Source organism: Cyprinus carpio, chromosome B13 (assembly GCF_018340385.1).
Source record: "Cyprinus carpio isolate SPL01 chromosome B13, ASM1834038v1, whole genome shotgun sequence".
In the NCBI taxonomy this organism is placed as follows: domain Eukaryota; kingdom Metazoa; phylum Chordata; class Actinopteri; order Cypriniformes; family Cyprinidae; genus Cyprinus; species Cyprinus carpio.
Genome location: NC_056609.1, coordinates 10,930,004 through 10,955,026, shown reverse-complemented (window position 1 = coordinate 10,955,026; position 25,023 = coordinate 10,930,004). Strand labels below are relative to the sequence as shown.

Below are 25,023 nucleotides of genomic sequence, written 5' to 3'. Positions count from 1 at the left end.
ACATCACGTGACAGAGCATACGGGCATGCGGTTACCAAAAGCATCACAACCAAGGGAACATCTAAAAGAGAGCAGGCGCAGCCACCGCACAGCGGCACGTAGATGCAAACTGTTGCAGTAACTTCTGTGCAGTTGGATTGTTGTATAGAAACACCAAACTGACAGGAAGTGACCTCACTTCATAAACATCTACTCAGAGACGCACAGGCATTTGGGGACATGATGAGCTTCTGTTCCAGACAAACACTGACAAACAAATAGACGTTCAGTCACACACACTCACACTCGACAGAATCAACATCACACACATAAACACAAATCACACACTTTCTGACACACACAAAGACACACAAACGCAATACAGTGTTAAGAGTGGTAATGACAGAAAAGGCAAAGATGGTCGCCATGAATAGTGTGGCCTTTAATAACCAATAGGTGTTTAGCGTTTAATAATGAGTGAAGTAAATCTTGCCATATTGAGACACATCAGTTCTCAAAGGAGAAACACTAGTATTTTCTGATATATAATGCACTGAGTACAGCTGTTTTCCTATTAGGTGCATTACGAAATACGTGAAAAACACATGAAGTACTGTTCGCATGGAGAGAACAATGCTGAAAAAGATACAGGCAGAAATGATTTGCAGCTGATGAACACTGAAAAATAATCAAACAGGGGAAAAAGGAAAGGAGAGGAGAGGAAGTTGAGAACAAAAACCAGTGATGAACGAACATGGAGTGGATAAACGCTGTGTTGATATGTGAACAGCACAGACGTAGAAACGAGTGAATCGAACAATAGCAACTACTCTCTCTGCCTGCAAAGAAGTTAGTGCATTAAGCACAAAGAGAATCACAATAAGAGAGATAGCGAGAGATTTTGGCCATTTTTGAGAGGGAGGTGGTACAATATCCTTAAGCTTTTCTCCCACAGTTGATCTAAAGTGTAGAGGGGTGAGATAATGAAGAGGGCATACCGCTTTCTGCTTCTGCAAACAACAAGAAAACATTATAATTCAAACATAAACTGGGAAAAAAGGAGGCGAGGTGTCAGTCATCTGTATCTGCACAGTAAGATCAGGAATAAAAAAAAAAAAAAAAAAAAAAGTAGAGGGCAAAACAGTCACATTCACCATGAAAAAAATACACTTCACATCGGTTAACTCGTCTGTCCTACAAAGGAAAAATTATGGTCTAGATCCCAAAGTGTGCTTCCAAGTTTAGACCAGCCCAAGACACCAAATTAAGAGTTACACTAAAGGATAATGTTTTGCCCTCTAAACGTTTTGCCATTATGTGGGGTATGGCAAAGTTATTAACCAAAGTTTAACAGTCATCCATTTCAAAGTAATCAAATTATATGAACTGTATCACACCGAGTGACAGTAAAAAATAACTTTTGTTTTACAGTCGTTGCGTGTGTTGGCACGGAGAATACTGAGTGGCACTTTTATGTGATATTGTGGAAAAATAAGGTTCTATGTTACATTTTTAGCAGGCGATTCAAAAAGAGTGAAAAAAGTAGAAAACTACTTCATAACTGCTCTGAATAAACATCTCTCTGAGACACAATATGGCAAAACCTGGTAGTGGTGGGCGGTATGGGCAAAATATTATCACATCATAACTCATTTTTACATGGTAATGGTATATATCATAAACAAGAAAACTGGTTATATTTTAAATAACCATACGTTACAAGCTATTTTGGGGTAATCCAAAGAATTAAATAGTTAACACACACAAAAAAATCTCAAATCTCATTTGATCAATATTATTTTTATTTTTTTGTAATCTTAAATTTACTGGAAAAATCAAAAAGATCAGATTATTCATACTTAGTCAATGTAACTGAGTGAAAATAAGGGTGAATTATGCCACCTGAGTTAAAAACAAAAGATTCAACACTATAAAACTAATATTGTTCTCATTTGTAAGTCGCTTTGGATAAAAGCGTCTGCTAAATGATTAAATGTAAATGTAAATATTATAAAATGGATAGTTAAGATTCAATTGACTGGATGAGCCACACTGAAATACTAAAATGTCAAATAATCATTGGGATTCCATAGAAAATTCTCCTTGCAATGTTGCAACTGTAAACAACAAATATCACTTTGCCAAAAAAAAAAAAAAAAAAAAAAGAAAAATTGTTTGACACATCCCATACTTTATTGCATGGAATGCTCTGTGTGACACACGAATAATGAGAAATAGTACTAGCCAATATATTAATCTACTGTGAAATAAACAGTGAAGCAGAATGTTTACACACATTTCTAGTGGCCCATAATACAGTATATACTGTCATAGCGCCCGCCCACCCCTATTAAAAAAAAAAAAAAAAAAAAAAAATTTTAACAACATAACCAGGTCTTCTGGCTGATATTTTGATGTGTGTGTTTTCAGGCCAACTTGTGTTCTTAACCACACTTATTAGTACACACTGTGTACACAAAAATGTATTAGTAAGAGTTACAGTGTACAGAAACATTGGAACACAGGTTGTGGATGTGGGAAGGGTGGTGGGATTTGGCAAAGTCAAAGTTACTGAGACAGAGTACTTCATGTTATTAGTTTAAATGGGTCACTTAACAGAATGCCACAGAAGTGCTATTGATAGAAGGCTCTTTACTCGGAGAGTAAACCCTCATCAATACAGCACAGTGAGTCTGAGCAGATGTCATGGCTCTTTGGCTTCACGGTGACTATTACAGACAGTGATCGGCAACTGTGATGCTGTGAGAATCGAGCTGAGGCGAACTTCCTCCAGTGACAGAACGCAACATGCTGCTGTCTCAATGAGAGTGATTTCAATTTAAAACCAGATTAGATTACTTGCAGAGAGATTAAATAATGAAAACCTGCCAGCCTTTTCTTACAACAATGTCTAGTAAGTAAAAAGGGATAACTATAGTGTAGGACCAATGAAGGACACAACTGCTTTGCCCCTCTTTGGTCAGTGTATTGTGAATGGTGGAGCTGAAGATCGAAGGGGAACAAACCTGCTTTCCCTCTGCTCTGACTTGTACTCAACAGCGATCAACAACAACTTGAGCTTCACATAGCACAGCCTGAAACAGAGAACAGACATTTAGTGTTAGCAATTGAAATTTGTAAGACCAATTGAATTGGCCTTTAAAAACTATTTAATGTTAATCTGTTGGAATCAGAAGAGTTAATGACAGTGAAATGTCATTGGTTCCAAATCTTGCCTCACATTAAATATCAAATTTGTTCCAACTGGCTGTGACTGTGTCAAGTAACAGTTTCACATTCAGTATATAATCATCACATCTGGTCAGGACATGTGATAGTTTAGGTTTGCAGTACACTTGGCAGTATATAAAAAAAAAGATTTATTAGAGCCTTTATCATACTTACTACAGTGTGTTTGTATACAGAGTAACAGCATGCTGTAAATCTCTCATGCTTTAGAGCAGAAGCATACTTACTCACAAACAGTAGGAAATGAAAGCCCCACAAAGGCACTGGACAGGTACTCCGTGTACATTTCATTGGCCACTCCCTCCAGATAATACTTCTGCCATGTGTCCTCCTCAATCTGCACAGCAAAAACAGTTGGATTCAGATACACACAGTCAGGGAGGACACCATTTAATTTGATGGAAATGGATAGACAGCAATCAGAACATGTCTAAACATTTTTACAAAAAGCCTCAAGAAAATTCTATCTGACTTAGTAGTTCACCCAGATTGATTATAAAAAAATGTTATCATTTACTCAACTTCATGTCTAAACCCATAAAACTTGTGCTCATCTTTGCCCATCAACAAATGGAGATTTTTTTTTTAATGAAACCGGAGTGATTTATGTGCCTCTATTAAAAATCAATTCCACAAAACCTTTAATATATCATAAGAGAAATCCATATGAATCAAGCACTTTAAATCCAAATCTTCTGAAAAGGCACAATTGCTCTATATTATATAAAGAATTGTGTTTTTTCAGAAGATTTTGAGATTGAACAGATTAAATATAGGCTTTTATTCACATAAAAACTCTTGTCAAAGCTCATACATAGAGCTCATCAAATATGTGACCCTGGACCACGAAACCAGTCTTAAGTCGCTGGGATATATTTTTAGCAATAGCCAAAATACATTGTATGGGTCAAAATTATCGATTTTTCTTTTATGCCAAAAAACATTAGGATATTAAGTAAAGATCATGTTCCATGAAGATATTTTGTAAATTTTCTACCGTAAATATATCAAAACTTAATTTTTGATTAGTAATATGCATTGTTAAGAATTTATTTGGACAAGTTCAAAGGGATTTTCTCAGTATTTAGATTTTTTTGCACCCTTAGACTCCAGATTTTCAAATAGTTGTATCGTGGCCAAATACTGTCCGATCCTAATAAACCATTCATCAATGGAAGGCTTATTTATTCAGCTTTCAGATGATGTATAAATCTCAATTTTGAAAAATTGACACTTAAGACTAGTTTTGTGGTCCAGGGTCACATATGGTAATTGGAAAGTCAACCATGCTTGTTTGATGCACAAAAAACAATGAGGCTTGTTTACCATATTTGATGTAGTCTATGGAAGTGTGTTGATGTGAATAAAAGCCTAAATAAATCTGTTTTTCATATAAAGTGATTAGGTCTCCTCAGAAGACATGGATTAAATTGCTTGATTCATATAGATTAATTTTACAATCCCTTTATGAACTTTTGGATTTTCAATGGAGGTACTGAAATCTTTTAGTGTTTCATTAAAAATATCTAAGTCTTATGGGTTTGAAATGACATGAGGGTAAATAACTGACAACTATTTTTGGGTGAACTATCCTTTAACAAACACGTTTTTCAAAAAGTCTTCAAGTGGGAAAAAAGCTGTAGAAAACAGCTTGTTTTCATGTGCACCAAATTAAGTGTGGCATCTACCCTGACTAAGGCGGATAACTACAATGATGCATTTTTGCATCTCATACCATGAGCGGCATTCATTCAAAACACAGTTTAAACATGCCTTACACTTTGAAGTTGCTCTATCATTCTTTCACACCTGTAACATTTCAATCTTTGTCAGACTTGGAGAATAAAGGCCAGGCATATTCCCGTGTCTGAGCTCACAGCTGGTCTCTTCATCATCCTCTCATTACATGCGTCTCAGGATGTGGAGCGGGTGGGGCTGTGATAAGCAGCGGGGCTATTAGACAAACACTCTGCCATTAGTCAGCCATCTCGTCCAGCCAACGTCTGTCTGACAGACAGTCAAGAGAGATGCTTTCAAAGCCAGGCCCGACTCCCTTTCCCACTGTCAGGCTAAGAGAACTTGCATTCTGGGCAGGCATCTTTTAGGGCGGCACTAATGGGTAGAGTTTTGTCATTTAGTCCTAAAAAGATGGCAGCCATTTACCGTAGGCTCTCTAAATTACCCCACACGTTTGTGCCCTGCCTGTCAGAGCTGATGTAAGTGTTACGGGCGGGCGTGTTCTCTCGCACCCACTGAACAATTATTTTCTCGAGTCTCTCTAGAGAGCCCGATCCAAAAGCCCTCTGCTTATTGCTTTTTTGTTAAACCTTAAGAGACCAGATAAAACATTCATGCTGAACTTTCTTGCAGTTTTATTTGTAGTGAACGGCACGACACATCAGAGATTTATAGTTAGAACAACAAACATAATGCAAATGTGTTTGTGGCTGTGTGAATGTGTTTGTCCTTGGGGTGTGGGTCTCATTAACACCTCTCGGTAACACCCTTCTGCTCTGCTTCCTGAATGCCCACTCAAATCAGTCAAATCAGCACTCTCTAACCCCGCTTCTTCAGCAGACAGGCCGCCCTTACACTCTCACACACTGAGTACGTTTACATGGACAACAAAATTATATATATAATTACATATATATAATTTTATATCAGTCGACCACTTTTTACAACATTAGATGAGATAGATTTTTTTTTATCCTTAAGAAAATGTTAATTATAATTGAATTTAAAGACAGAGCAACAATTTGTTCAGTAAACAACTGTTTAATAAAAAAGAAGCAATTTCATGTTTAGTTTTTTCCCCCTGCTGTACCAAAAACATACTGAACCATGATTTCAAAAACCAAGGTACACACCAACCCATTATTTTTTGTATAAAGTTAAATCCCTAGTAGACAGTAAGGCAGCTAATGTAGTATTGGAACAGGGTCTATTTTACATCGAACCTAAATAAAACAGACTCGTACAAGAAAAATAATGCTTCTCTTGCACAGCTAATGGACATAATGTTAAAGGGTTAGTTCACAAATTAATTTTGAGGTTTTCATTCAGCCTGTCTATTAATGTTGTTGGGATAGTTTGATACCTTTTTGTGATCTACGGAACACAAATTAAGATTTTTTGATGAAATCTGAGAGCTTTCTGACCCTGCATAGACAGCAACACAACTACCACGTTCAAGGCCAAGAAAGGTAGTAAGGACATACATTAGTTAATATAGTCCGGGACATCAGTGGTTCAACCTAGTTCATCAGACCATAAATTAATTTGTGTTCAGAAGATGAACAAAGGTCTCACGGGTATGGAACAACATGAGGGTGAGTAATTAATGACAGAATTGGTTGAACTATCCCTTTAACTTTTCAGCATTTTTCTCTGTATCACAGTTTGTTGCCATCAGACTCATTAAGAGATGACTGGCATTTTAAACAATACTGATACACTTTCCTCTTCACCCCAACAGATGCCCTGTCTGAGTCATAGAAAGTGTTTTTGGTGTTACCATGGTATCTTTTGTAAGCATGGACATTGGTCTGAGAGGTTAGATGTGTGTTGTGTTGTATGCTGTACTCTGGCATGGGTGGTCTGGGCTGTCTCTCCTCTGTGTTTTTATGAGAAGAGTGATGTGCCCTGCAGATGTTTCCGCACATGCCACATTTAAACAGTCATTTTAAAGTCATTCCTCATCTCTTTATGACAAGAGAATGCTGCTCTCCATGTCGAAAGCCTGCGCAGTCTTGAAAAAATATCAAAGAGAGTAAAATATAGCCCCTTGCGGATTTCAGAATAAGTTTTACAATCTCTGCAAAATTCTTCAGTCTGATCGCACACTCACACTCTCTCTTGATCTCTCCGTTTTTCCAAAGGGCTCCATCCAAATCTGAACCACCTGATAATAACCCAGCACCTCACTGTAGTCATTCAGGCCTCAGACCGTTTTATTTAGTGTTTTCTTAAAAAGAGTGGTCTGTTCGGCTCTGAGCAGTCTGGTTCAGTTGGACGATAAATAAAGATGGCTTTGGGATGCCGTTCACTGACTATGAAACAGGCACATGGTTCGCATTTCCCCACTCTATCGGCACGCAGGAGGACAGTAAATTCAGCGAGAGGAAAAACCACTAATTTACATCCTCACTTCCACCAAGCCATAGACTCAGATAAATTACCTCATAATGGAAGCGGCAATGCTGTGTTGCCGTCCCGAGTAGGTCCCAAATGAGACCGCCAGGCTCAGAAGATGATTTACTCCATGCCATAATGGCTCTGGTGATTGAGCTGAAGTGGGGATGGAGGCTGATTCTACTCTATGGGTTTTATCAAGGCCCAAGATGGGCTGACGGTACCTTGATATATGACCTCATGGAGAAGAGGTTGGCGAGCATTGTGGACAGGCCCTGTGCCAGGCAGCTCTGGGCTATGAAGCCTGCCTTCAGCTCGGCCAGGCAGATCGCATCATCACCCTCCTTCCAGTTCCAGCTGGGAATGTTTAGCAGATGGGCCTGAGGACACACAGGACGAGACAAGGGGAAGTTAACAATGTCCCCTGCTGAGAAGTCTAACAAGTGTAGTAATGAAAAACACCAGCAAAAAAGTGAAAATCAATACAGTTCTTACAGTTTAGGGAGAAGTGAAATATCAAAACTAATTTGTAGCAGATAAACATGAATAATTTTATATATTATATTAAGGTTTGAAATGTACAGTAGAAAACACTGTCAAAACAAAGCATGTTACAACAGTCCACAGTCTCCCCTACCTAGTTAGATTACATAAATCTGTCAAACTGATAACACAAATCTCATAACAGTAGCACGTCACTATTTCATATCTCACTGCTTATGCTGCGGGTTCGCTGACAGTCCTCTAAAACAGTTGTCTACAGTTGACATTCAATTGCTCTCAAGTGAACTGTCCCATGAAAAAAAAACATCACTCAAGTCATTAACATTCATCTCCTGTTTCTGCACTCCCTGATGAATACAAAGCTGTGTTCATGTTTCTGTAATAGGGGATAAATATGTACTGTATTTGATTCCTGTGAACTTATAAAATTCCCGTTGTCATGGACAACTGAATCTGAGGGTTTGTTCTCATATTGCACATGTTTACCTGCCACATGTCAGATTTCAGTTTTATAGCCTCTTTATACATTATTTGTATTCCTTCTGTTTAGGTCTTGATAATTTTATTGTTGATTTGAATTGACATAGCAACTGAAAAGATCACTTCCTACCTTGTTGTGGTACTGCAACATTTGAGTGATTATTCTGATCTTTGGATGGTAGTTCTTGATAGATATTACTCTGTAAAAAGAAGAAGCAGTTGTATTAATTTACAGGTCATTTAAAGTTAACATAAAACAGCATTTGCGGGGAAAAGAAAAAAGATAGAATAGATACATTTTCATCTTGGTTTGTTTATTTTGAAGTATAAATTTAGATTAAAAGGTGGATTCAGTAATTTATTGCTTATATGCAGGGTTTCTACAGACATGAACCAGTTAAATTTAAGACTTTTTAAGACCTTTTTAATACCACCTTATATGAAATTTAAGACCTAAACCTGTAATGTAAATACACATTTTTATTACATTCATATGTAATATTTAATGTGTTTAAATTAAAAAGAAAACAAAATATCATTGCTGTAATAAATGATATTTATTACTACAATACACAGTAAACTTTTAATGTCAGCAGACAATATTCCATACAAAATATCCCTGCAAAATAACTGCATTACTGAGATTTTTGGTGGAGTAAACAATTTATTCTGAAGCAATATTTTCATCAGTGTTCTGTTCTATCAGCTTTTACATACTTAAATCTGCATATTTTTTATTGACCTGTACAAAGGCCTATGTTTGATCTTTTTAGATGTATGCATCATCTTTCATGTCAAATTATTACAATTTATCAATAAATTCAATGTACACTATAGGGCTGCTACAAGGCAGATTTAATAATTTACACTGCAAATAAAAATAATTACAACTGCAATAAATAATGTTATTAGATTAATGTTTTAAATGCATTTGTAAATATACAAATAAGAAAGGTTGAGTGGAAAATGCATACTTTCCAACATACTTCTCAACTAAACTACCAGTAAGTGCAGGCGGTAAGTCACTTAATGAGTGAGTCACTGAATCATTCATTCAACTGATTGAGTATGCTATCATGCTGGTATCTTAAGGACTTTTGTGGACAGCTGACTCCTAAAGTTTTTGATATTCTTCATATTCTGTGTGGTGGTCAAATAGAAATTAATCTTTTCTAATAAGTTTAAATTGATTTTTTTCCATTTATGGGCATCTTACCTTTATAAAGCCATTTTTTTCCATAACTGTGCATTATCTTTTGAGTCAAAATCTTACATTTAATCAGTGAATTAGAATAATAAGACATTTGGGCTGTTATTAAGCAAATGAAATCAGTATCTACAAAATTCCTCTTTAAAATCCAGACATAAGCTGCACCTGAAGTGGCATTTAGAAGTATTTAAATACTGTTTAATGCAAAACATGTATGCATTTAACCTGAAGTTACAAATGCATAAATAATCTGATATATTAAACATAAAACGTTGAATACTGATATTTGAAATAATAATAAAAAAAATGAAAAGATACTTTAAATGTGAAATTTAAACCGCCAGCAGGTGGCAGAAAGTCACTGTTAATAAGTGAGTCATTGCGATTGAAGCAAATCGTTTAAAAGGGTGATTCATTCAGGAACAAAATGGCAACGCTGTAATGTTTCTCAAAGACGCAAAACAGCGCTGTGGATTTGTTTGGAATTATTTTTGTTGGCGAAATAGAGCATAAATAGGCGATATGGTGTCTAAAACATAAGTCTCTTAATAAAACCTCTAGTTTATTGAACTGTTGTAAAAAAAAAAAAAAAAAAAAAAAAAAAAAAAATTACATTTGTACTGTATATGGTAATCATGCTGTGAAAGAGTGCAGTGTAAATGCGCAAGCGCACTAGACTTAACGAATATTGAGCTAAATAGCTCACTTGTCCTGGTATTACTTAACTATATCATGTTATGAATAAACTAAACTATTTTAATTTTTACCTCAGTGTGTTTCTTCTGAGTTTATGTGTGCCGTCACGCTCATTTGTTCTGAAGTCTCTCACGAACAGACAAACAGACAAACAGAGTGAGCTTCAGCGCGAACTTGTATTCTGTATTCTGCTAATTTGCTGCAATTCTCTGATGACGTAGTAATTTACCGCGGGGAAGAAAAAATCTTCGGTCTGTCCAATGACTGTAAACCGTCATTAGGTCCATCAGACTTAATATATTAGGGGTAATGTGACCAAAAATATTTAAGACCCATCGAATACGAATTTAAGACATTTTAAGACTTTTTAAGGCCTTATATTAGGAAAACGTTATTTAAGACATTTTAAGACTTTTTAAGGACCCGGGAAAACCCTGTATATAAAAAAAGTTTGGGGTCGGTAAAATTCTTTAATGTTTTTAAAAGAAGTCTGTTTACAGAGGCTGCATTTATTTGATTAAAAATAGAATAAAACCAATAATATTGTGAAATATTATTACAATTGAAATCAACTGTTTTCTATTTTAAGTTACACTATTTAACTTTTTTTTTTTGGAAACTGATACAAATTTTCATGATTTTTGATGGTTTCAAAGTTCAAATAAAATATATCTGAAATACTTTTTTAATAAACAAAAAACATTTTTTAATCAATTTAATGCATCATTGTTAAACAAAATGATTATTTCTTACTGACCTCAAACCTTTGAACGGTAGTATATGAACTGCACTTTTGAGAACTATCATTAAAATGAAGTACACTCACAAGAGATGAAGACATATTAATCTTCTAGAAAAATCTGTTTTATTTTGCATGGAGCAGGTTGCTCCCTCGTGTAAACAAAAACCTACTGAGTGCACCTTTAGCCTCCAGAAGGACTGTCCCAGAATTCACCATAGTAAGTCAGTTTGGATTAAAAACAAGCATCTGCTGAATGAATAAAAAATAAATTAATCTTTCATTTCCATAGAGGAGCTTGTGATATGTGGCAGAACAGTGTGATTTCCCTGTGAAACCCAGTCTGGATTTCTCTCAAGTCTCGTAAGAGAGGTGCAGAATTTATTTCCATATTAAGCTGCTCTATAACACATTAGTTCAAAAGAGCACTCTGAGACCTGCCTACATTAATATTTCATTTTCCAAACAGTCCAGCCTGGGTGCAATTCTGTGCGTTACTCATGGCTAAAGAACACCTCCAGAATAAAAGGAGGAATGGAAATATGTTTGCCCTCACTTCACACTTTTTAGAGCAATATTACTTGACTCCGTCCCAAAGGAAATTCCTCCTGGCTCCTTTCATCTGTGTCCAGGTATATAACGTGTGAATATGACCTGAGACACCAAGTATCCCATTCACACCTTCCTTTAACAGCACAGGAGGGTGAAAACCATCAGCTTTCAATACATCTTTTTTACAGGAGGATGTCCCTAGTGAGTGTATGATGCTGCCCACTAACATTAAAATAAGATGTGCTCAAATGTGTTGATAGCAAACACAACCCTTCACCGAACTGACCTCATGATATTAGAAGCATCTTCAGCATCGGGGTCTGCACAGTATTTGTTCGCAAGAATCAAGCAGGCGTCCGCTGACTCGATCTGTTCAAGATGAAAAAGAACAACAGCATCAAAACATCAAAAATATGCTAACATTATTATCTGCAATATCTCTACAATTCTGTATCTGTATCCTGATTATTAAATTGTCAGCTCAAACTGGAAGAAATGCTAAGTTTTTCTGAGGTTACCTTTACTCTTGCTAGATCATGCGGGTTGAGGACCGATCCTTGATAGAATTCCACCTGAGTGAAGTGACGTTTGAACAAGGCTTCCAGCTCAAGATTAGGGGAAATACTAGAGTTTGAAAAAAAGAAAAAGAAAAAAAAAGAAAGCGTGTTACTAATGAAGAATGCTTTAAGTTTATACGAACAATGTGTCATTTGTGCGCCACTAGCGGCTAACAAAAGAATGTCAAAACAACTTACTGGCTGATCTCTTTGTTATATAAAAACAGGCAACTCTATTTGATTGATTTGTTTTTCTTAGCAACATGCAGTCATTATATTCTTTACAGTGCGGAAAGGCTCCATCAAGATTATAAAAAGTATTCCAAAGGGAATTGTACTTACTTATGAAGAAAAACAATTTCTACATTGACATCATCCCTGTCCTTGTGTAGGAAGTCTTTAAGGAAGTTGGAAACACTTTCGAGCGTGATATGACCACAGACCACAATGTGCCTGTAAGGGGGAAAATTCAGCTGAAGAGTGCAACATAAAATAAAACAAAACTCTGGCATATCCTTAAAGGAGCATAAAGTCATATTAACCAAAAATGTCTTGAAAACATTAAATCTTGTGGCTTTCAAATATTCACTGTCCGGTATAGTCATAACAGCACATGTTGTTTTACCTCATATTTATAAACATGGTTTAAAACATTAAATTAAGTGCTTTGAACTTTTCAGGACAAACAAAATTGAATCTTACGTTTTAATGTTGGATTGTCAAATGTTCTTAATAAGCCGTGTCTCTGTAGCCAAACCACCCCTGTGCTAGGACGCATGTTGACATGTACATCAATATTAACTGACAAGTATCGGAACCCCTGTCAAAAGCGGTTAAATTGTTTTTGGATCTGTGGCTGCCATGAACTCTAACCGTGACTTCTCCGGACAGGCACCGAATAAAAAACTTGCAATATATCAGATGGAACAAACAAACAGACTCAACTGGATTGTTCCAGAGGTCACGGTCTTCTGGGGCTCATTTATTCTGCCTCCACAGTAAGATCTAGTTTCATACTCTAGACCCATTCCAAAACCTAGTAGTGAGCAGCCTTGACATCTTCTGGCTATATCAACAGCACTCAAACAGCGCTTCTGTGATAGAGGCATTTTTTAACTTTAAGATTACGTTTTATCATGTAAACTATCTATATACAGCATATTATTTACATATGTGTGTGAGACAGAGGGGAGGGGGACACTGTCGCATCACAGCAGAGTATGCTGGTCATATCATACATCAATGCATATGAAAAAATACTAAAGTAATTTATAGTAAATACTATAGTGTTTTTGAACCATACTATAGTAAAGTACTTGAATTAATTTGTTGTAGTAATTCTATAGTTGCTGTGGTAATAACAACTATAGCAATATAAACAAATTACTTTACCGAATACTGTTTTCTACAACTATAGGGTGTATTACTACAATACACTACAGTTTACTGCAGTAAAAACTAAAGTATACTACCGTATTTATTACAGTTATCAGTTCACTATAGTTAATACTACAGTATGCTGTAGCATTTATTAACAAGGTGTTGTAAATATATACAGTATAATACACTTTACTATAGTATGGTTCAAAAACACTATAGTATTTACTATAAATTACTATACTATTGTCATGCACACAGTGTTCAAAGGAGAAAGCTGGGAAATACGACATATATGACGATATTCATCTGTATTGCAGTACACAAACCGCAGCACAATGGGCGCGCGCTGCTCACGCTCTGCATACGCTCTCCACACTGCTTGCGCCTCCAGTGTGAAACAGGCATTAGTCAGTGATTTAGTTGACTCACTCAAAGTCCATCCCATATTTCATTACTGAATAAATCAGTGTGTTTGAACAAATCAATTTAGTAAATGATTCAATGACTCAAAGAAAGTCACGTGTCGCCACCTACTGGCACAGCAATGTAACCTGCAGAAAGAGTGACTGAAAAATCCCTCAACTGAAGGTTGTGTTTTTAAGCCTTTAAACTATACACCAAACTACATACTAATGCACTTTAAATTACACACCAAAGTTGTTCTCAAGAGTTTTTTCATGTCAATGATCTGACTCATATAAAAGATTACGGCCCATCATAACTATCCTAACAAATTAATGGCCACTTCTATTACTGTTGCAGAACAATAACAATGCTTTATTTGTCAAGCAGGGCTTCTATGCAACAGGAGGTTAAAGAGTTGCGCTTTAGCCATGGGGTTTTGCGGATCACTTCACTTCCCATGCTGGATTACTCCAATACTGCTGTGGTCAAAGTCTCAAGAGCTTTAACCATGCACGGTCATCAATCTAAATCTGTCCAAACTAACTCTCTCTTCCCTCAGCAGACATGATGTGCTCATGAGTTTACAAAGAACAGGGGCTGCTGACCTTAATTGTAACTGGGTGTATGTGCCTGTACACTCTCAGTTGCAGGAGAGGTGCTTATTTGTGCTCAGATCCAGGGCAAACATTAAGCGGATCTCTTGTTTGCCGGAGGGACGCGATGAGGCTTTATGGGTGCAGTGTCTGGATGCTATCACACATAATGATCTTCACAGATCTGGCCTCTTGTATTTAATGAGTGGTAGTAATTGCACGCATGACTGTCCTGGGATGAGAAGACTCTGTTGGGTTGATGGCTTGGTGTAAAGCCAACAGCGTCTGGCAAAGGGGTGGCTTGATGAGAGACACATTATTCATGTTTTCCTATTTCCAAAAATGCCCGTTTGAGAGCTTTAGTTAAATCAGAGAGTTTTGTATGACAATGCTCTCACTCTTTTTACTCTAGAACAGAGTCTCTGGCATGGAGTCTCAGCTTATGTCAGACATCTTGTCTCCATGTTTGGATGAGCTATCAGTGGTGCGTGACTGTGCTACTGATTGTGTTTCACCACTGCGGGGGTGTTTTGTTTTGTTTTTTTTTTCTTCAAGTTTATGGTACTGCCAATAAAAGCAATACAAGATGTGAAATCATACAAAAGAGTATTAGATAAGACTGATGTCATTACGTGATGCCTAAACCTTCATAAGTATTTCTGTGCTTGCGCAAAAGTGCACTCAGTAATACATAAGGTCAGTAAGACCCCAACTGAACTTTTATGAACATTCTATTCAGCAATGAATTCTGAAAAAAAGTATAGTGGTTTCCCCAAAAATATTAATATTGAGCATAACAACTGTTACTACTTTGTAATATTACTGTATTACATATAACATAAGGATTGAACTGGTAGATATAATTCTGAAAGAATAAATTTGCATAGTAGGACTTATCAACAGCTGATTTTTTTAAGTGCATAATAACAGAGAGTGATAAAATTAGCATTCAGCTGGTCATGTGATGTTAACATGAGCCTTCATGATGCCTATTGTAAAATAAAACAGCTATTCTTAGGCTACTGATAAGAGTCTTCAATCTGAGTGTACATCGAACAATTTTACTCTAATTACTGAGTGCACCTTTATGAAAAGCACGAAGATGGAAAAACATGTTTCCTTTCAAAAAAGTAGTGGAAGATCATTTTACGTGACTTATTTGTCTGTTGGCATTTCTTGCATTCTATTTCAAACTTCTTTATGACTGTATAATCACACTATTGCTCAGAAACAGGAGAGAATTAAAGTTTATATCACTGATTAAAAAATTGTATAAATAATTACTATGAAAAAACAGCATTTTAACAATAAAAAACTCAATTTAAAATATTAAAACATTTAAACAATTAAATACTGGTGAAAAAAAAAAAAGTAAAATCTACACACTAAAGATTTCTTCAACTTAAAATACACACACTAACAACACTATACTGTGAACAACACACAGTGAAGAGAACACTTGGGCTACAACACACGATAAGCTGAAATAAAACAAAAAATGTGCACAAACTGAGCAAGCAAATGCAGAAGGGCAGTTACCAAGCATGCACTGTGAATCATGCTGAATAAAAATAAAAAAATATAGCACCAAAAATATGGAAATCATAACCAAAACTTAAAAGAAATGAAAAACAACAAGCTCGAACATCAGCCTCAGCAGCGAAACCATTGATACTGCTCTAATCCTTAAACTGAGTCGAACGAAAAAGTGTCCGGTCTGTTTCTGCGCTCCTCACAGACTTTTATAATCAACAATGTTTTAGGAAAAGCTGTGTCCAAATGATAGCTGTGAGGAGAACGGTGTGTGATGAAAGGGGTGCATGCCTGTCCTTGTCTTCAAACGAAGAGAGAACAGAGTTTGAGATGGAATACATGTGTAGTCCACATGGGGCCAGGGCTCCATTATCATTACAATAAACAACTTGATGCAGGGGGACAATAATTAATTTAATTTGGCAACTCTTTAGCTAGTAACACCTCCTTAAACTACTGTAATTATTCAAAAACACTCCATTATGTCATATCTGACTGCAATTTCCCTACACATGCTGTAAAGCTGAGTATTGCTCAGAAATAGCCCTCTGGGTACCAAATGTAAAAAGTTAAGAACAGACCTTTAAAAAACATACTGACAGACCTGCAACCTAAATAGGTAAATATGGTTATTGTGGTGGCAAACTGCTGCACATCTCAAGAAGTCAGTTTTAATCTCTCGCATGTGGTTTGTTTTACATCGTCTACTTATTTAAATTAAATTGTGGGAAATATGAACACACAAATAAATGACCAACGCAATATTCCATGTGTCTCTGAACTAAAAGAGGATTAAGCAGTGCTCTTGTCCAGTCAAAGTGGTTTCTGATGGGCACAAATGTTTGCATACCAATTATATAGTTAAATGATCCTTCTGGGACCCAGCTCTGTGAAGGGTAATAGGATTCCCAACTTCTGTCTAAACTCTAATTGTAAACATACATTCTAGGCTTCACAGAGACACCACATATTTAGGAGTTATTATCAGTTATATTATCAATTATATATTTTCAATCATTTTCAAACAGTTTCTTGTAAATAAACATGGGATTTCTATGAAACATGCACAGTTTCACAGAATTACAATTCGCCTCAAAAACACACATTGACAAATTAGACAGGTCAGGAACATCCACTTTTGTCCATATTTATACAAATTATTTCTGGTGTAATAAAGCCAGATAGTAAACATTGCATAAATAAATCTGTAACATCTTTTAACATGTTAGAGAACTTAAGTAGATAGCTCATCCAAAAAGGTAAATAATGTCAATGTAATAATTTCCTCACCCTCATGTCGTTCCAAACCTATATTACTACTGTTTTAGTATTATTTATACACTATTATATTTTTTATTGATATTTTGAATACATTTTTATTTTTTGTTTTAGAATTTCATGTACCTGTCAATGTATTATTTTTATTATTTCTATTCATTTTCCATTTCCATTTTATTTTTACTTACATTTTAGCTTCATTTTACTTACATTTTACAGAAACTTATTTTATTTGTATGGTGCCCAGCACATGACATGCATGAAAAAAAAGCTAATCGTGTCCACGACATAATTCGCTACCTCATTTTACTAAATCGTGTGCACAATATAATAAAAAAAATTAAAAATAAAAAATACATGCAGACATTTTTCTACATATTTTCAAAGACAAGACAAACATTATTTTAGAATTATATTTGCATTTAACATATTACATTCTTTTAAATTAATAAAACATTCTCTTTTTTCTGTTTGTAATGCACCATTTTTTTTTTATTTTTTTTTTTGCTGGGTCCCAGGAGGTTATACATAAATGCTAAATCCTGTTATATTTCAGAATTATAACTAGCAGGACAATGCAGTAAGCTGTCCAACATCACAGACTATTCATCAGACTGTCAGCTATGCATGGATAGTTCTCCACACACACCTAAGCTGAACTCAGAGAAACAGATGAGTGAACCGCTATTGATCTCACTCATTTTAATTGGTTGTGAGAGGCATATCAGTAATGGCATTTCTATATGCCATTCTGTCCTCTTTTCAACTCTTACTCCATGCATGTGGATGCCAACACAGGCCTGGTCTGTGGGGGAAGCGGTGCCGGCTATACGTTCTTGGTGTGGCTTAGATTCTGGAGAGAAGCTCAGAGGCGGCGCATGAGCTCAGAGTTCACTCAGGGTTTATGTCAGTTTCAGCAGTGCTCTAATGGAAACCACAGAGACCCTGACCTGATCCAACAGAACGCTGCTCTATATTAGAGTCATAGATCCAGATCTGCGTTCCTGTTCTGATGGTTAAACGCTACGCTGAACACACGCTGACATCAACAGCCATCACAAACCTGGCTGCTGCATGGTTTCAATAGCAGAGATTACACTTCAAACTACTGCTAGGGCTCGGCACACTATGACCATACTGTCAGGGCTCAAATAATTAAATGTATAAATAAATACAATATTACTAATAAGCAACATTTCAGCTATATTACTTTTTTAGTTGACAAATTACAGATTTACTTGATAAAGATGGTTGTTAAGAAGCACTTAAGTACACTGAGAGCACACTTTTAACAAAAATGATGTGTTAAAGGGACTCTTTAGTATACAGACTATGACTACAAGTATAGTTACACGCTACTAGTCAAAGGTTTGTGCTCAGTAAGATTTTTTTGAAAAACATATCTTATGCTAAACAAGGCTGCATTTATTTGATCAAAAATACTGTACAAAATATTCTGAAATATTATAACTCATTTTGAATCAGACAAAGAAAAATTACTGATATCTGATAAGTTTTGCACATTAGACTTTAAATTATTATAATTTTATTGTCATATTTCCGGTCATAGCCACAACTGGAACCCTGTTAGCAAGGTAACAAAGGGATGAAAGTGACTGCATATTCAACATTCATAAAAAAAAAGGAGTTAAAGAAAGACGGAAACTGGTTTTATTGCTGTACTGTTGTTCCTACAAATATGATGAGAATACTGTTAGACTACATTTAAAATTACCTATAATTATTTGTTTTAAAGTCAAGCTAAACTCTACACTGAACATTATTACAGTCAGTGTTTATATATCATTTATGCAGCTCCCAACATTTATTCATAAACACCTACTCATGGAAAAATGGCTCTTGGACATTTGTGAGTTTATGCAGAATTAGACTCTAAACATATGTATTTTGCACCAGCCTGAGCTTGTCGGAAATGTGCTGACAGTGGAAATAAATATCCCGACACATTTATTTCAAGGTGTCGTGATGTGTCCGTTCATGAGCACACAGTCCCATGCATATTTAAACAATAAGGCAAAGCCTGGTGCCTGTCTTTCTGCTCGGCCAGAGAGCTGGAGCCTACTGTAATTGCAACCAGATGCATGCATAGCCAGAGAGAAAGAAAGTGAGAGAAAGAGAGAGGCTCAGCTCTTTTGACAAGGCCTTCTCTCAACACCAGACTGCGAATCCAAACGTGGGGCTGAGGCCAAACATAACATTTCATCAATCTTGTTTCACTGACAGCGAAACGGCATCAAACAAAGGGGCTCTTAATGGCTTTCTCCCGGCTTAGTATTTGCCCTCAAATTCAGATGATGAAAGCCGGACGTGACCGTAGGCCTGTTTCACGCTGCGAAATGGGTAAGGATAGAGCGCCCACGAGAGAGATAGAGGGGGCTCTGGAACGTAAATGCTAGCGTTTGGGAGAATCGCTGTGCTGATGACAGGGCCGTGTTTGAGCCAGAAACGATTGGGGGGTGGGGGGGTTCAAAATATCCACATTCAGGGGTCATCTTTGAAAAGGAAAAGAAAAAATGGGACATAGTAAAAGTACCAAGCGGGGCAAAAAAGCAAGCCAATTGCAATGGAGCAGCTCCAGTGCGAGAGCTGAGGCATCCAGGCATTCAGGGTGTGTGCTGACTGAAGATCAGGGCCAGAGTCATGTCACACAGAGATGAGGTGAAGGGTCAGCAGTGACGCACAGCCAGAGAGGCTTTTCTCACTGCAGCATGCAAACTAAAAAGCCAACAGACGTCCATTCACAGAGAGCATGCGAAATATGGGTCAAGCATGATGAGCAGAACTCAGAGAACAAAAAACTGAAACAAACACAAGACAATGATGACACTAAGCAAACAGCGTTTTTTTTTTTTTTTTTAATCTGAGTATAAACTAGTGATCTTCTATCATTCACTGTGATCTTTTCATTTCAAATGCAAAACAAACACTGATTCTACGGTAGCACATAACAGATGGAAAAGCAACAATAGTCACTGTAATGAAATTAAAATGCAGCAGATGCGTTAAGGAAAAGAAGCCACAGACACAGAGCAAAGGGCATGGACATGTGGCTTCGATGGCCAAGGTCTCCAGTCACAGTGTGACATTCATTCGTCCTATCATTTTTTGTCTGCACTAACCCCCTCTCTATCTGAGACGGGGGCGTGTGAGTCACACAACCACACCTGGTTCTGGATTTTGACTTACTTTCTGCCTCGTGTCGAGTTATAACTCCCTCCGTATTTCTTCCGATTAAGGATGAGAGCAGCAATTTCTGGCACGTAGCGAGCAAACATGGCCTACATGCATGGAACAGAAAAAGAAAAGTGCATGCAAAGAGGGGTTCTGCTGTGACCAAAGCTACAGAGGCACCTGGAATACTTACTTTCTGCCATTTACCGCACTATAGGAACCACCATATTTCTTGCGGTTTCCTATTAACTCTATGATTTCAGGGACGTAGCTGGCAAACATGGCCTAAGGAGAAGATAGGAGACAGAAGCAGAGGCTAAAAAAGAGAGTGGAGAGACCCGTCCGAGTCTGGACTTTTTTTTTTTTTTCCCAACCTCTGAGGTGCAGAAATTGACATGTGTTTGCTCCAAAAATAAAATTATGTAGCTTGGTAATATTCCTTTTTATTTATTTTTTAAATTAAAATAATAAAAAATATTTTATAAATCTAAAAATGTCCATCGTGCTTCTGAAAAGAACTGAAAAAAAAAATTCAAATTGAGGGGAAAATGGAATAATGGACAAAATGCCCAATTTGGAGACAATTTTTTTAAAAAGTTTGTCGTGCTGCCTATCTGTATTTTCTCTGACAGCACAAAAAACGTCTTCTGAGAAGGAAGAGAAAGAAGAAAAAACCTACATGCCATGTTTTGTCCAACAAACACTAATGCAGTGGCAAGTGGATTTGAATAGTCCAGCCTGATCGCCCACAGCTGCAAAGCACATTAAGACTCATTAGTGTGCTTCAAATGAGCTGGATGCACTTTGCAAGATTGCAGCCTTGACAAAGTTCTGTTTTATCTCCATGCTATGCGTGTTCCTAGGGATCTTAATCCCCGAGTTGTCAGCCTGACCTCCCGGTGAGAGTTGTGAGAGGTTCTTCAACTCTCTCTAGGGCCCTGATGAATTATGACATCTGCCTGATCAGATCTGACGGTTTACAACATTTCCATACTGAAGTCATTAATTGAACACCTGATATAAAGCAGAGCAGTGATTATTTCCAGCCCTCCTCAAAAACAAAAAGAAATAGCAGATTGCTATGGAAACATCTGGAACTTTCTGTATCCAGTGATAGAACTGAAGCGCATCTGTCCTGCATTATGTCTATATAAGCTTCACATGAGACCTTCTAAATGTCTGTGGATGATCTATACCTTGATCTTGAGTCTGTTAACCACCTAAACACTAAGAATAGGCAATATATATTGATTCTTGAATCTGAATATTTTTGTGAGTCATTTCTTTTTAACTGTTTCTCTGAAAGAGTTTCAAAGCGACATCATTACTCAAAAATATTCACTGTAAAATGTGATCATAAGGAACTACTTCTACCTAATCTATCCCATTGCTTTCAATAGTGTAACCAAATTTATTTGGGTTCAGTTTTGGTATTTTACTTCTTGCCATCAATCAACTCTTTGAAACTATCTGAAATAACGGTTTCTCTGATTGATGACAAAATTGTCATTTTCCACTTGTAAATAATTTAACCAAAAACTTCCTGCAGAACATAAACATCTTGTCTTTATCTGTTATTTCTATGTATATTTTCCAGTATATTCATCTGAAGATACTTTGCTGTACATGCACATATAAGCGTGTTTTTGGCTGCTGTTGCTATGGTGACGCTCAAGCAGGACTATGGGCCATCCGACTGCCACTGTGTTTGTTGGAATTTGGGGAGGGAGACAGAAGGATGGGATCTCCTGAAACCGCAAAACTGTTTTAAGAGAATAGCAACAACATTATTGTCAAAATACATTTCTTTAAAATGCTATTTTAAATGCAGTAAACATAATGAGGGGTACTATCATTCTACAAAAATTTACAAAATGCATGTACATTTCATCTTAACTTGGGCTGTAATGGTCAAACAAGGTAATGGATCTTAACGGCAGGGAAGTAAACATTACAAAGGCAATGGACATATACAATATGGTGAAAACAGTGTTATAATTTGGGCTATCATGAAGACTGTGGTATGGTAAAAACAGTGTTATAAGTGTGGAAAGACAACGGTTATGAAAGTGTCAAATCACAGGAGTTCTGCATGATTTTTTACATGGTAGTTGTTTGCATTGGGGAAGGGGAGGGGTGCAGGAGTGCCAACGAGAGGAAAAGTGATTTTACCAGACCACCGAGAATGAAGAAGACCATGAAAAGGCGTCCAAGAGTGGTTCTTGCATAGACGTCTCCATATCCCACCGTGGACATAGTGACCATTAATAAGTACACACATTCCCAATATGAGAGCGGTTGAGAGTTTTGGAAGTTTTCCCATGGATCCCCTGAGTTTTCCACCTGCCAGGGGAAGGAGAGCGAAGAGTGAATTACTGACAGATCAAAACACGATCCTCTACAGCCATCTACTGTCCATACAGAAAATCACAAGGATGAATTGTGAGAGCAACCAAACTGAGGATTTAGTGGCGATCAGAGTCTCTGCTGCCATCTAGTGGCACAGATGTCCTCTGGCACACCCTGATAAAAACAAAACGAAACAAAAAACACGAAAAAAGAACCACAAGACATCGAACCTTTAGATGAACTACAACACAAACCACATGCGCCACAAAGGGACAGACGTGACGCTCGCTTAGGAGCTTTTTCCTCCCATGAATCTGCATGTGCACTCCTTTCTCTGTCATTTCTCCAGGGCATGGGGAGAGAGGGGAGCGTGTGTGTGTTTTTTCACTCACCAGATGAATGAATCCTGCAGCAGTGAGCCATGTGCTTATGAAGATGGAACACAGGTTCACCAGCTTGATGGAATTACTGTGAGAGACGAGAGTTACATCACACCTCTCAAAGTGAAACGCATCACACTGACGTACAGATCAGTCAGTCATCTACTGAGCCCAACACACACACGAGCAATGCCTTGCCTTGACGCTGCTCGCTGGGAGTGAACATACAGGTTATCAGCAAATAAATCAGAAGACAGTGGGATCCTGAGGATGACCGACGCATATTGGGGCTGTTAAGTCTAAAGGAGCATTCACATTGGTAGTTTCTACTCGAATGTCGCCTCAAATCACCACTCTCACAAAAATACAAATGATCCCTGATCACTGCAAATCACCATCAATGTGAACGCCCCTTTATAGCAGCCAATGAGAGAAAATACCGTGGTGCAAATGTAACGTCCTGTTGACAGCTGTCAGTTCGGTGTGATATATCTAAGCAATTTCCCCCAACTGAAAAACGAGATGGCAGCTAAAATAAATGAAACGTCTAGCAGTTTTACAACCACTGAGTTGGGTGCCGACTGCTTTTTCTCCAATTCCTTTCTGATTCATTGACATATTTATGAAGGAGGCGCTCATCTGTCATGTGTGTGACAGCCTGCCGGGGGAGGAATCAATCAGAGGCCTGTCTGCTCCTGCACACTCCTGCATTCATTAGGCTGGAGGGCAGCCCTGTTCTCTTACCTACTGCATGCTAAATACACATGTAAAACATTCTGCTCAGTTACTAGCCCTGCAGACTTCTGGGTCAAAGCTGCAGAGGTGTGTGGAAAGCGATGGAAGGGACACCGGATTCTGCTAAGGAGCTGTAGAGACTGTGTGTTGATGCCAGCGGAGTGGAGCTTTTAAAACTGAGAATGAGAGAGTGATATGTCGGCCTTACCTTGTTTTTAAGATATTCAAAAACTGTAAAATTTCTGAAAACTGTATCAATCTCAAGGCTCTTAGAAACCTCAGACCTGCAAGAGAAAAGAGAAAAGCAGACGAGGATCAATAAAAAGCCAGACACCAGATTCCTATATATTGGATTCTACATTCAGTTTTTTAAAGAAACCATAATTGGCACTGACAAGCTCAGTTTTCTTTCTTGCTCTAACATTCCAAACAATTTTTGGCTTTAGTTTTATTTTTACACCACAGCCATGATTTACTACTTGCTAAGTATAGTTGGTGATGACAGGAGAGTAATTAGTATTTTTTTTTTTAAAACTTACATTTTATATGTATAACTGGTAAATTTGCAAACAGGAGGATTGCCTCAGAGTTATGAAAAGTCACAATAATAATGTTAATATGTAATAACAGTATTTTATGGGTCTTCAAAAATAGCATGTGGAACAACACAGTACGCAATGAGAAACATGCCAAACAGCAGAAACCTGCTTCAGTGGTCATATTACACACATTTATTAATACAAACAAATTAAGAAATACACATTTTTTATATAATTCAATTCAATTTTAGCAGCTCAATCAAATAATGAGCCACAAAGTGGATGTATATTCCATGCAGTGTACTCAGTTCTGCACATTCTGGCAAATACAGTAGCTCATTCTCATATTTTTTGTATAGTGTGCACATACTGCATTCAGACAACTTATGAAAACATTACCAATCACAATTTTCATGACAATTAAACTTTTTTTAAGCAAAACTAATTTACTAGCAAAAATATTGTTTGTTTCTCATACCTTTTGAAATATGTACAGATTGTGAGATTCAACCGTGTAAAAAAATAATATTAATTATGTA

The 25,023-nt window shown here is 37.0% G+C and overlaps 1 protein-coding gene across 22 annotated transcripts in view; it reads right to left on the bottom strand.

Moving 5' to 3' along the window:
* LOC109101175 (calcium-activated potassium channel subunit alpha-1-like) overlaps positions 1-25,023 on the bottom strand; it is a 214,843-nt gene that overhangs the window by 49,072 nt on the left and 140,748 nt on the right. For 11 of the 22 annotated variants that reach the window (XM_042736486.1, XM_042736492.1, XM_042736491.1 and 8 more), the window contains exons 6-17: positions 24,154-24,229; positions 23,223-23,298; positions 22,654-22,824; positions 20,675-20,766; positions 12,443-12,553; positions 12,062-12,167; positions 11,830-11,912; positions 8,477-8,546; positions 7,587-7,742; positions 3,456-3,565; positions 3,006-3,074; positions 978-989 (exon numbers count right to left, since the gene is read on the bottom strand). In XM_042736486.1, coding sequence (XP_042592420.1) covers positions 978-989; positions 3,006-3,074; positions 3,456-3,565; positions 7,587-7,742; positions 8,477-8,546; positions 11,830-11,912; positions 12,062-12,167; positions 12,443-12,553; positions 20,675-20,766; positions 22,654-22,824; positions 23,223-23,298; positions 24,154-24,229 — 1,132 coding nt within the window. Of the gene's footprint in view, positions 1-977; positions 990-3,005; positions 3,075-3,455; positions 3,566-7,586; positions 7,743-8,476; positions 8,547-11,829; positions 11,913-12,061; positions 12,168-12,442; positions 12,554-20,496; positions 20,589-20,674; positions 20,767-22,653; positions 22,825-23,222; positions 23,299-24,153; positions 24,230-25,023 lie in introns of all 22 variants that reach the window. The other 11 variants (XM_042736489.1, XM_042736490.1, XM_042736495.1 and 8 more) reach the window with 2 other exon arrangements.